At 27.6% G+C, this 11,900-nt stretch overlaps 1 protein-coding gene across 1 annotated transcript; it reads left to right on the top strand.

The window, feature by feature from the left end:
• Nucleotides 1-6,915: 6,915 nt before the first annotated feature.
• On the top strand, nucleotides 6,916-10,991 carry LOC113872869 (4-hydroxy-tetrahydrodipicolinate synthase, chloroplastic). The gene is made up of 3 exons (XM_027510741.1): nucleotides 6,916-7,226; nucleotides 9,290-9,370; nucleotides 9,868-10,991. Exons 1-3 carry the CDS (start codon nucleotides 7,135-7,137, stop codon nucleotides 10,793-10,795), a joined length of 1,101 nt encoding a protein of 366 aa, XP_027366542.1. The 5' UTR covers nucleotides 6,916-7,134; the 3' UTR covers nucleotides 10,796-10,991.
• Nucleotides 10,992-11,900: the final 909 nt, after the last annotated feature.

The raw sequence follows: 11,900 nt of genomic DNA on the forward strand, positions 1-11,900 counted from the left end.
TAATTTACTTTATCATTAACTTAAAAAATAAGTTCCTCAAAAATTTATAATTTTTTATTTACTTTTTCTTTTTTTTTTAAAAAACAGGTCTCTTAAAAAAACTTTTTTTTTCTTCATTCTTATATGATCCATCTCTTAATACGTCATTTATTTTGGTAAAAATAAATAAATAAAAAAGTATAAGATAAAAAGATACATATGTGTTTGCATATTCTTTTACGTGAACAAAAAATAATATATTCTGTAAGACTCACTAAAAAATTTTCCCACACAAAATGGGGAGATTTTAAATAAAAAAAATTGTGAGATATTTTATTTTATATTTTGTTGAAAAAAATTAAAATAGTAAAAAAATTTAAAAATTATATAATTGAATAATATTATATTAATTTTTTATTTATGTTAAATAAATTTTTATTATTGTTATAAAATTATTTTTCATATAAAATTTTTTAACTCTCTTTTTTTTATTCATCTAAATAAAAATATTTTATCATCATTTTTTTCTTATTTTCTATTTAATTCAAATACAATATAAGTGATAAGTTATTTCTTTTATTATTTATCTATGTGATATTTAATTTTTTTTTCTTAAGGAAGGGGCTAAAAAAAGCATATTTAATTTAACATACATAATATGACATGCAATTATATTTTTAAATTTCAATTGTAAAGATCAACCTAAAAGTTTATTTTAAAACACATATGAATGATATAATGCTATAAATGAAACATCCTTTTTCGTGTCATGTACTAATCAAACAATACGTTATTTAAGTGAAATGTGTGTGTGTGTATATATCAACCTAAAAATAAAATATAGATCACTAATAAAAAAATATATGAAAATGAAGAATAATATTTTGAAGAATTAGATTGGAAAAAATAAAAAAATGACTAACTTAAAAAATTTTAAAAATCATAATTTTATATAATTCTATTGTATTTCATAGCTAAAATATACTTTTTTTTTTTGTTTTTTAACTTTTAGTTTTATTTTAGTCCTATAACTTTATTTTTATTTTTTCTTTGATTTAGTCCTCTAAATTATTTTTTTCTAATTTTTTAAAACTTTATTTCATGTTTAAAATTTTATTCATTCAAAGGACGTTTAGTATTTCATGTAAGAATTTGATAATAAAGGTAATTAAAAATAAAAACTATAAATATATGATTTTTTATCAATTAGAATAGATTGACTATAATAGTTAGGTATTTATAATGGAGAAAAAAATAAAAAATAGTAGTTAATTATAAATAATTTGTGACCAGTAAAATTCTTAGTAGTTATTTAGAAGCTTTAGAAAATGATGTAATAGTAAAAATGAGTAAAAAATATATAAAATAAGAAAATTTGTCTAAAATATAGAACAAAGTTAAATAAATTATTTTGTCTAAAAAAACAAATAAAAAGATAAACTTGGATTGAAAATATTAAAGAATTAAAGTAAAAAGTCATATTTAAGTTATATTTTATTATTATTTTTTATACATTACATTATTAAATATGAGTTTGAGTTTAATCTTTACTAACGAGAATGATATAAAAGTTTCCTAAACAATTAAAAAATGCATTAAAAAGTACAAACAGTGTGTCTGATGTCTTTCTGTTTAATGGTTTCTAAGTTCTAACTGTTGTTTGGTAAGACTCTGATTGGTGTTGTTGGGTGTTGGAGGTATGTGGGAGAGTACGGATAAAAGGAAAACAACGATTTTAAATTTATCTAAATTGAATATAATTTTTTTATAATTTAAATCGAATACTATTTTTTCCTCAAAATCAATTTAAACTTAATTACAAACACCCCTAATTAAATTACACTTAGCCAATAAATTTTAAAATCTAAGTCAAATTGATTTGGTTTTTTAATTTATTTTATTTTAAATTTAAACTAAATAAACTGTAATCGATTTGATTTTTAGATTTGTAGTTTTCAATATAAATTAATTGATTATGGTGAAATTTTTTTTATTTTTCTCAGGCTTTTAAATTTATATATTTTAATATTTTAATATTTAGACTTGTATTTTTTTCTCATGTTATTTTTTTTACCTGCTTATTCATTATTTTTAAGTGTATATCATTATACCTCTTCTTCGTCATATTCTAGACAAAGAGATATATAAAATTAAAGCTGTAAAAAAGTTATATATTGATTAAAAATATTATCAATGCTTAAAGTTAATTTAATATAAAAAAATAGTATGAAGAAATGTATAATTTAAATTTTAATTAAATATGATAATATTTGAGAAAGAATTCAATAACTTTTTTAACTTAACTGGATTAGTTTGATGCAGCCAAACACAATATAAACCTAAATGATTGTCTTAATTATTAGTCAAATTATTAAGAAATTGAATGAAGTATGCAATTAAGATAATATCATAATAGTATATTGTTCCTATATTGAAACAAAATAGTGTCTTACATGTAATTTATATTTGCTTACAAGTTTCATGTGTTTAACTTTTCAAGACTTGTAAGAACAAAAATATTTTCTTAATACCAATTAGAGCAAGACACACATACATTATGTATTAATATTCAGAAACTCCAAGATTATATGGTTATTTACAACACAAAATCATAAAGGTTTAATCGCTTTTGAGTACCCCGAAAAGTTTAGTATACATATAAAATATGTGAAAAAGCATTGTCAAGTGAATCTATCAACTATTCCAACCTTAAACCCTTCAAACTTTCATTAATAAAACCACAAAATTTAATCAAATATATTAAAATAAGCACCGCATCCGTGCATTTTGTGCATCCCACATGCCTCTATTTCATAGACACGCAACATGTCCTATCTATTGCATCTAACGTGTCCCTATTTCATTAACATCAAACATGTCCTTTTCTAATGCATCCAATATGCCTTATTCATTCCTTATATACCCAATGGGCACTTGTTTGCCTTTACTCTCAAACATAAAGCATAGTTGATTGTCCACAAATGAGAAAACAAATACATGAATCTAATCAATTACATCACTGAGCATAAAAAAGTTTGCTTAATATGAACATAGATTTCAAAATTTAATTTTTAAGGAATCACTAATTAATTTAAACCAAGTATTTTTTATTTTTTTTTTATGATTTTTCTTGATTTGTAACAACAATATGTTAGTAGTGGACTTAGCCACCTAAATTCCCACGTAAATATTTAGCTCCTTTAGATAATCTCTCCTATACGGTGTTAGTCAAATAACTAATGTATAATAATAAAAAATCTAAACACGAGATAACTAATGACTATATATAAAGAGAGAAACTTCGGAGCCTTAGATACATTCAACTTAATGCTTAAGAGAGTATTCTTCCTAACAAAGTGTTGCTTGCTAGAAAACTCTCCTGCTGCTGAGCTTTCCATCAGTCCAACAACTAAAGACATTACTTGGAATAGTTGTCACCTCCATCCAAGAAGAAGAAATTGAACAATTGAGATCATTCATTCTACAAATGTGTAGATTTTAACATTATCGTATAAAAATACAAAATAATAAAAATTAAAATAAAAAAGATCTAAAACTTATACATACAAATACTTTTTTTTTACCAACAAAGATTTGTCTGAGTAACAGACAACTCGTTATCTTTTAAGTAAGATATCGGATTTAAGTACAAAAATTATCTAACGGTAGAAAGTATCAGATTTAAATATTTGTATATGTAAAAATTATCTAGTGGTAGACTTATTCATCATATTTAAGTGTACGATTCAGGTTGAATCTGGATTAAATAAGATGAAAAACCAATCTGAATTAAACTACATACAAAATAAGAAATAAATAGATACAAAATACTTTAGCTTTAGAAGAGGGAGAAAAATTTTCTTGAATTCTATTTGAGTAATAAATTAAAAAATGAGTTAGTGAAATTTTCTACAGAAAAAAGAAGAAATTTTTTTATTACTATAAAGTCTTTTATGATATTCAATGATAATAATAATAATAATTGTCATTCTTATTATTATAATGCTTTTTAAAGTTTTCAACCTTTATCATAACATTTCAAATAAATAATTTGAATTCTCTCTATTTTTCTATCTTTAATCCGCCACTCAATTAATTAAGAAGAGAACGTTAAACAATTTTTTTACACTTAAATTAACTTTAATTTTATTTTTAAAACACAATTAATATTTTAGTTTATATAAACTCTTGAACATCATTCATGACTTCAAGTCTCCAACATATTTTTTTTAAAATGTCCAAAAGTCTTCAACTAGTTTTTCTTTATTTGGTTTGAAGCCTTCAACTTATTTATCTGGACCAATTTCGTTGTCATAGGAGAGTTTTTGAATTTTGAGTCCCATTTATGAGTATAACTAAACTAAATTTAATTTGGTGTGATGAAGTAAATTTTTTTTTTTTTAATTTATCAGATTTTTCAAATAATTTTGTTATTGATTTCCTTTGTTGAGTCTATACAATGTTTTATTTGTTTCAATAATTTTATTTTATTTTTGTGACGCTAACTTCATTTGAATAAGAGTTTACGAAGGATGGTCATAAATTTAATCCAAATATCGAGTTAATTCGACTAGTTCTGAACAAAAAATATGAATTACATTGGAGCAAAGGGAGTGTAACCTGATTATTATCAAATCATGTATTTTCAAATTAATGAACTTGAGCTAGTTTTTATTTTTCTCTATTTTTTTAGTTTTTATTATTTATTAAAAAAATTAAAGTATATATGTGTACAATATTTTACAATTTTAACCTAATTAAATTTAACTAATTCGTTTCTTTAAAATTTATATATAATTTAATTTCCTTTAAAATGTGTATTGCTTTGGTTCTTGAAAGTATACATTGATTGACATAGCCATAAATTAATTATTAAAAGTATTAACTTGTTCGCATTTTAATTGTAAAATAAACTAACTTTAATACGTATATATAACTGCAACACAGATGTTAATCATGCTGGTAGATATTATTATTATTATTATTATTATTATTCGTCAGATAATAATAATAATAATAATAGTTAATAATAGTGAGGTTTCTAGCTTCATGAAACACCTGCATGGGTTAAAAGGTTGCCAAGATAAACAGAAACGATGACGAGCCTTCCAAATGCACTACGAAATAACCAAAACCAACGTTTGATCTTTGCAAGGAATGTTGCGAAGTCAATCATAAAAATTAGAAGCTGCCAATCTCTTCATTAGACTTATACATCTCTTTACTAATAGTTTTTTAATCTTTTTCATTTTTAATTAATGCATGACTTTTTTTTAATTTTTTATACACTTTTTTAGATGAATTGAGCTAATTAATTTAGTTTAATTCAATTTTAATTTGAACTTATATTTTAAGTTTAAATATGTTTTGGGTCTTCTTTGTTAAGTTATTATTATTATTGAGCTTTACATTTTGATCTGCAAGTATTGTCTTCGATTATTAAGTGGGTGATATATTAAGTAGTCTAATACCATGCTAAATGTTAGAATTCACTTAAAATAAAAAAGTTGTTACTCTTTATTAAAAATATCTTAATTAATATAAAACATTTTAGCACTTTTTACATTTAGAATTAAATATCTAATTCATAAACTTTATGACTAAATTAACATTAAAAATTATATAAGTTCAATATTAAATTAAAAACTATTTTTCACTCACTTTAAAAACTTGAATAATTTTATTCTAAAAGTAAGTTAAATTATAATTTTAAATATATTAAAAGAGCCCATTAAAACATTTAAAAATACTTAGTAACGTAAACTTCACACGTAAAAGTGATGGAGTGTGTTATAATATCTCATAAATAATATTTTTTTTTTACTTAAAAGATATCAAGATATTTGGTTAAACCTTCACTTTAACATCTGGTATGGTAATTATTAGACATTTAAATTGTTATAATTTTAAAATTGTCATACTAATTCCTAAATTTTTATTTATTTATTATTTTAGTCTTTCAAATCATATAAAATTAACAGGCTATAATAAAATATGGACAAGTGAATGTATGATTAATTGAATGACAAAAATAATATTATATATAATGTAATATTTATTTTTTATTTTATTTTAGTTTATAAAATTATCATATATAAAATATTTTAATTGTTAATTCTTATAATCTTTAGCTCATTAAACAATTATCATTTGTGTTTACGTTTTTTTATCAACAACTTCATTTCTATCAATCGATACATTAAGGATTTTCATTTTGAAAATGAACTTTGAAATGAATCTATTAAATTAGTATAAACTTAGATCCACGTGAACTAAATCAAGTATGCATAAATAAAATTTAGATTAAACCTCAAAAATAATTGAAAATAAATAAAAAATTTGAGTGAAATCAAGTCCAGTGGAAGAAAGTATGTTACCTTTGAATACATTAGAAAAAAAGATTCAAGATTTCAAAGTTGTCAAGCATGGTAATCGAAGTGAGTATTTTTTTCTCTAAGTTTGTTGAAAAAATGCGTACACATATGATAATTGATGACAATAATATTTGATAATAATAGTTTAAAAAGAATAAAAATAAAAAATAAGTAAATAACTTTTTTTAAAAGAATTCTTAACTAAAATATTTAATAAGTAATAATATTAAGAATTAAAAATGTTTGATGTTTTAAAAATCTTAAATATAAATAAAAATAAAAATTAACGCAACATTTTTAAAATGTTTAAAATTAAAATACTTAATATATACTATTTCAAATACTAAAATTATGGTTTGTCCAAAATATTTAATTAAAATCATGGTCTAAGTTAGTTGGATAGTTGATATTTTTCTTGAGTTAATTTTTAGATCGAGTTAAATCTACGTTTTTAATATAATATAAATTATTATAATTTTTAATAACATTAGCATAAAAAATATATATTTAAAATTTGAAGGAAAAATATACTTTATTAAGCAACTGGTGAGTAGGGACCTTCAGTTGGTTTTCACTTCGCAGTCGCACAGAGAGCAAAGTTCTCTTCGCCGCCAATTTAATTTCCACTACTGTCGCCATCATCCTCATCTAACACTAAGATCTCTCTCCGCGCAAACCCACCAAGCGACGCCGTTTTAGGGTTTTCCTCTTTGCCTTTAATCGGATCGGTCTTTGGGTCTCGTTTTCGGGTTCGGATTCTTTTCTTCTGAACTGTGAAGTGATGGCCATATTGAAGAGCTATAGCACTCTCTGCCTAAGAGGAACCGCTTTTCCGGTTTCCCCTTCCAATGTCACCAATAATAGAAACTCCAGGTTCTATTTTATTGTATTATTATTATTTTTGTTATTTTCTGTGCTTGTAATTAGTCCCACAAAACATGCATGAATTATATCGTACCTTGATGTGTTTATTTTTTCCTTTTATTTTTTGGGTGTTTTGAAATTTTGGTTTGGAATGTCAAGTTCTACGTTTTTTTTTTTTTTTTTTTTTTTAATTTTCCATGATGGATTATGTTTTTGAACATTTTTTACTTATGATTTGATTTATATATGTGGATTATGGATGTCTGAATCTGTATCTAAAGGAATTAAAAAGGGTGTTGTTGAGGTTGTTCAGTTCTGCATGTTTGTTTCAGTGAGTTTTTTGATGAATGTTTAAGAAATCTCTGAAGTGCATGAGTGAATGGGAATCCACCTTTGAATTAAACTGGGTTTTGTTCGTGAGGCACTTGAATTTAAATCAACTGGATTCATCCTCTGCAATTTAGAGCACAGTAGTCAATAGAGAGCTATAGCAGTGTCGCGTAGCGAAGCATTGCTGGGGTGCTACAAGATTCAGACAATGGAACATCATTAAGTAGTGGCTGTCTGGTCAACTAAAATCATAGCATTGAGTGTGCTATAGTGGCACAATTGTGATGAATTTCAAAAATCTCTTTGAGAACTTGTTCATAGCTTTATTCATGCAACACGCATGCACTGCTCTCTCACATTTTTCAACCCAAACCACCACCCAGTGCTCCCGATGTTGTTGCTGACTAAACTTGGCATTGCTGGCAAGGTCTGGCCGTATTACTTACATTACATGTTTTGCGCATATCTGTTCTATCAATTGTTTGCCCATCCTCTACACATGTTAGTTCTCACAGGAATTGTAAGAAAGGTTTGTGCACTTCCCTTGCCTTTGTTCTGTCGCCCACCCTGCTCTTTTTTTTGTCCTAAGTCCTCATTTTGTTCTACCTCTCACACACCCTTTGCTCTATCTTTGTGATAAGTTCTAATTGTCCCTTACTTCATTGGTATCCCCTGAAGCAGTTGTAGCATCATCGCTTGGAGGCTTACATTTGTTTTATTTCTTATTTTTGTTGTTGACTTGTGTGTTTGGCTTAAGAATATGACTTTTGACTTTTGATTATTGATTATAAATGTTTCTGTTGCGAGTGGAAAGAAACAGGTGACGTGATGGAATCCATGCGGAATTACGCAATGGAGAATATTATTTATATACTAAGAGACATAATGTAAAAGGATTTACAGTTACCGTAATTACATAATAATACACAACTTGAAAGCAGCCCATATTACTTTTTTACATCATTTCTAATAATATCTTTCACCTTGTGTAATTTCTTTGAGCATTTCTATATCAGTAATATGAATTGTATAGCTTGTATCTAGTCTTAAGAATAGCAGCCATACTGCCATAGTGTTTTTAGGACGAGCCACTATTGATAACTATGCCTTAAAGGCTTTCATAATAGGGTTTTCTCCTTTTTTCTTTTCTCAGTAAACATATTACCATTGTTTAGATTATTGTGCTTTTTTATAACATTTAGGTAATAGCATGATACCATTCATTGATGTCAATCTAGTAATATGTTAAAATAATTGATTATGAGGATCATAATGAGTTTTAGAGACATAAGATGGTAATGAACTGGGAGGCCCTTTTCTCTTCCAATGTATATAGACACATTAAAAGTAGCTTTGTCATTTTCCAACTTGACCAAATGGTCATACCTCTATTACCTCTTCCCAGTTCTTCATGGGCAAGGATGCTTTTTTGTTTGGCATAATGAAAGGTACTAAAACGATTGACTAGTGAAAGCGATGCTGTGCATTCATCCACGAGTGAACTTTGTCTATACCTTGATAATTTGGGTAACTGTTCTATACTTTGTCAAATTTTAGTGAAGGTTAATGTTTGTTGTTTTCATATTTGCATTGTTTGGTTTTTTGGTTTCAATATGGTTTTGTTTTGTCATTGTCATTTTTGGAATACACACCAATTGCACTGCATAAAATACCAATCTTTCCAATTTTATTTTTATTTTATGTTTGAATTTTGATGTTAAAAATTTGTCGTTATCAATCAGGAGCTCCTTCTGGAAGCCTACACAAGCAGCTGTGAAACCCAATTTCCACCTCCCAATGCGCAGTTTTGAGTTGAAAAATAGGTGGGTTTGAAATCTACTGTTCTAAATCATTCATTTTTCCTACTTGACTATATTTTTCATTTGTTTTTATCTTTTCATGACCTAGATTATGATGCTTATATTATGGAGTTAAGAGCGTATCATATATTAGGTGGGACTCTAAGATGCATGCTATGGGTAGGATCTCTGGAAGACACACAATGATCTTCAATTCTAATTTGTGATACATTTAGCTCTTTAAGCAATGTTCTGACACTAATTTACACCTTGAACTAAATTTGCTTTTTTTCTCCCCTTTATCATCCACTTTGAGATTTGGTTTGAATATACACAGCTTATAAGTTGTATGTCATCTAGATATGTTTCTTTGATCTGCACAGTTAGTATGTATTCTAAGGAGTGTATTAAAAAAATGTGTGTGTTTATTCCTTCGTTACTGCTTATTTGTGTTGCTGGTTTCGTTTGCAAATCTAGATCATAATAATCTGCACAAATGAAGTTGTGTATTGTATTTGCAGGACTTCTGCAGAGGATATTAAGTGTCTGAGATTGATAACTGCCATCAAAACTCCATACCTGCCTGATGGTCGATTTGACCTTGAAGCATATGATGACTTGGTGAATATGCAGATTGGACAAGGAGCTGAAGGCGTTATTGTTGGTGGGACAACTGGTGAAGGCCAATTAATGAGTTGGGAAGAGCACATAATGCTTATTGCACATACAGTCAACTGTTTTGGTGGGAAAATTAAGGTTATTGGAAATACTGGAAGCAACTCCACCAGGGAAGCAATTCATGCTACCGAGCAGGGTTTTGCTGTTGGAATGCATGCTGCCCTTCATATAAACCCCTATTATGGAAAAACCTCTCTGGATGGTATGGTTGCTCACTTTCAAAGTGTGCTTTCCATGGGGCCCACAATCATCTATAATGTGCCTTCAAGGACTGGTCAGGATATTCCTCCGCATGTAATTCAAACCTTAGCTGAAAGTGCTTACTTGGCTGGTGTGAAGGAGTGTGTGGGAAATGATCGAATCAAACTGTATACAGATAATGGAATTGTTGTGTGGAGTGGGAATGATGATCAATGCCATGATGCTAGATGGGGTTATGGGGCTACTGGAGTGGTATCTGTTGCAAGCAACCTGGTTCCTGGTTTGATGCGAGACCTCATGTTTGGAGGCAAAAACCCTACACTAAATTCTAAGCTCTTGCCTTTGATTGACTGGCTTTTCCACATGCCAAACCCCATTGGTTTGAACACCGCACTCGCCCAACTTGGGGTTGTAAGGCCCGTTTTTAGGCTACCTTTTGTACCTCTCCCTGTAGAGAAAAGGATAGAATTTGCCAATTTGGTGAAGGAAATCGGTCGAGAGCATTTTGTTGGAAATAAAGATGTTGAGGTTCTTGATGATGACGATTTTTTCTTGGTTAGTCGTTATTAATTTAAGTTGTAGGCTCATTGTATCCTTTCTAGGATTTTTGCCAAACTTAAAAACCAGATGACTCTGTTGTAGTGATCATCTTGTTTCTTTTGACTGGGTACTTTGTAGTTGGAAACTGGTTCAAGTTTGTTCGGAATTTTCAATGCTACTGAATGTTGTATTAACCTTGTTTCAATCCTGGCAAACATCCTTTTACAGACACAAACTCACTTATGTAATTATAGAACTCAGAACCCTGCTTAATTTGTGGAAGGTGAACATCAAAGCAGTGAAACATCATATGATGAACAAATTCCTGATTTTCTACCCTTACACTATTCTGTGTGACAGTTAACATATAATAAACGCACACCTGAATATGTGACTGTTGCTCCCTTATAAAGATACTCGGTGAAAGAGGAAAGTAGTGAAGTAATAAATGGAGAACAATACCTAGCTTTCCTTCTCCTTGTTTTCAGTGTTGGATGGTGAAACCAAATACCCGTTTGTCTTCATATTGGATAAAAGTGATTTTGATAGAATTGATTTAGAGTTGTTATACGTAATTAGAATGTATTTATAAACTAATGTCAGCTAAATTTTTTTGTTAGAACATGTGCACGATGAGAGAAATTGAGTTTTGTTGTACATCAAATAGGACCTTTATGTCAAGAATTTTGCATGTTATACATTTCGGTGTAGTGCAGCCATATCCGCCAGTAACTTTTAACTATGATAAACGGAAACATGCTACATAGGAAGATTATGTATGATATTGGGTCTTGAATCTCTTTTTGATTGAACTGAATGTGTTTTGCTCTTGACAACGAACGTTTCATTTGACAATGCTGCCATTGTGATTGCATCAAATCAAGTAGTCGAAACCTGTGATTTCTCTACCCTGCCCTTGTACAACAATGTAATTACAAAGACATGTAAGCTATTAAGTGTTGTGTATCACCTCTTCCACCAATCAAGTTGGTTATAATTAAAATATATAATTATAAATGATTTATTATCTTAGTTAAATTATACCCATAAGAGGAAAAGGCTCAGACACCGTTAACTATTCAGTCATTCTCTTAAAACATACACTCAAGAAACCTAACAAACAGTGAAAATTTGA

The sequence above is a fragment of the Abrus precatorius genome, unplaced genomic scaffold (genome assembly GCF_003935025.1).
Source record: "Abrus precatorius isolate BTA unplaced genomic scaffold, Abrus_2018 Scaffold10, whole genome shotgun sequence".
Lineage (NCBI taxonomy): Eukaryota > Viridiplantae > Streptophyta > Magnoliopsida > Fabales > Fabaceae > Abrus > Abrus precatorius.

Excerpts from the sequence above, each read along its gene's own strand:
- LOC113872869 (XM_027510741.1), top strand. The coding sequence starts at position 7,135 with ATGGCCATATTGAAGAGCTATAGCACTCTCTGCCTAAGAGGAACCGCT. Across the intron at positions 7,227-9,289 it reads ACCAATAATAGAAACTCCAG|GAGCTCCTTCTGGAAGCCTA; the intron begins GTTCTATTTTAT and ends GTTATCAATCAG. Across the intron at positions 9,371-9,867 it reads AGTTTTGAGTTGAAAAATAG|GACTTCTGCAGAGGATATTA; the intron begins GTGGGTTTGAAA and ends TTGTATTTGCAG.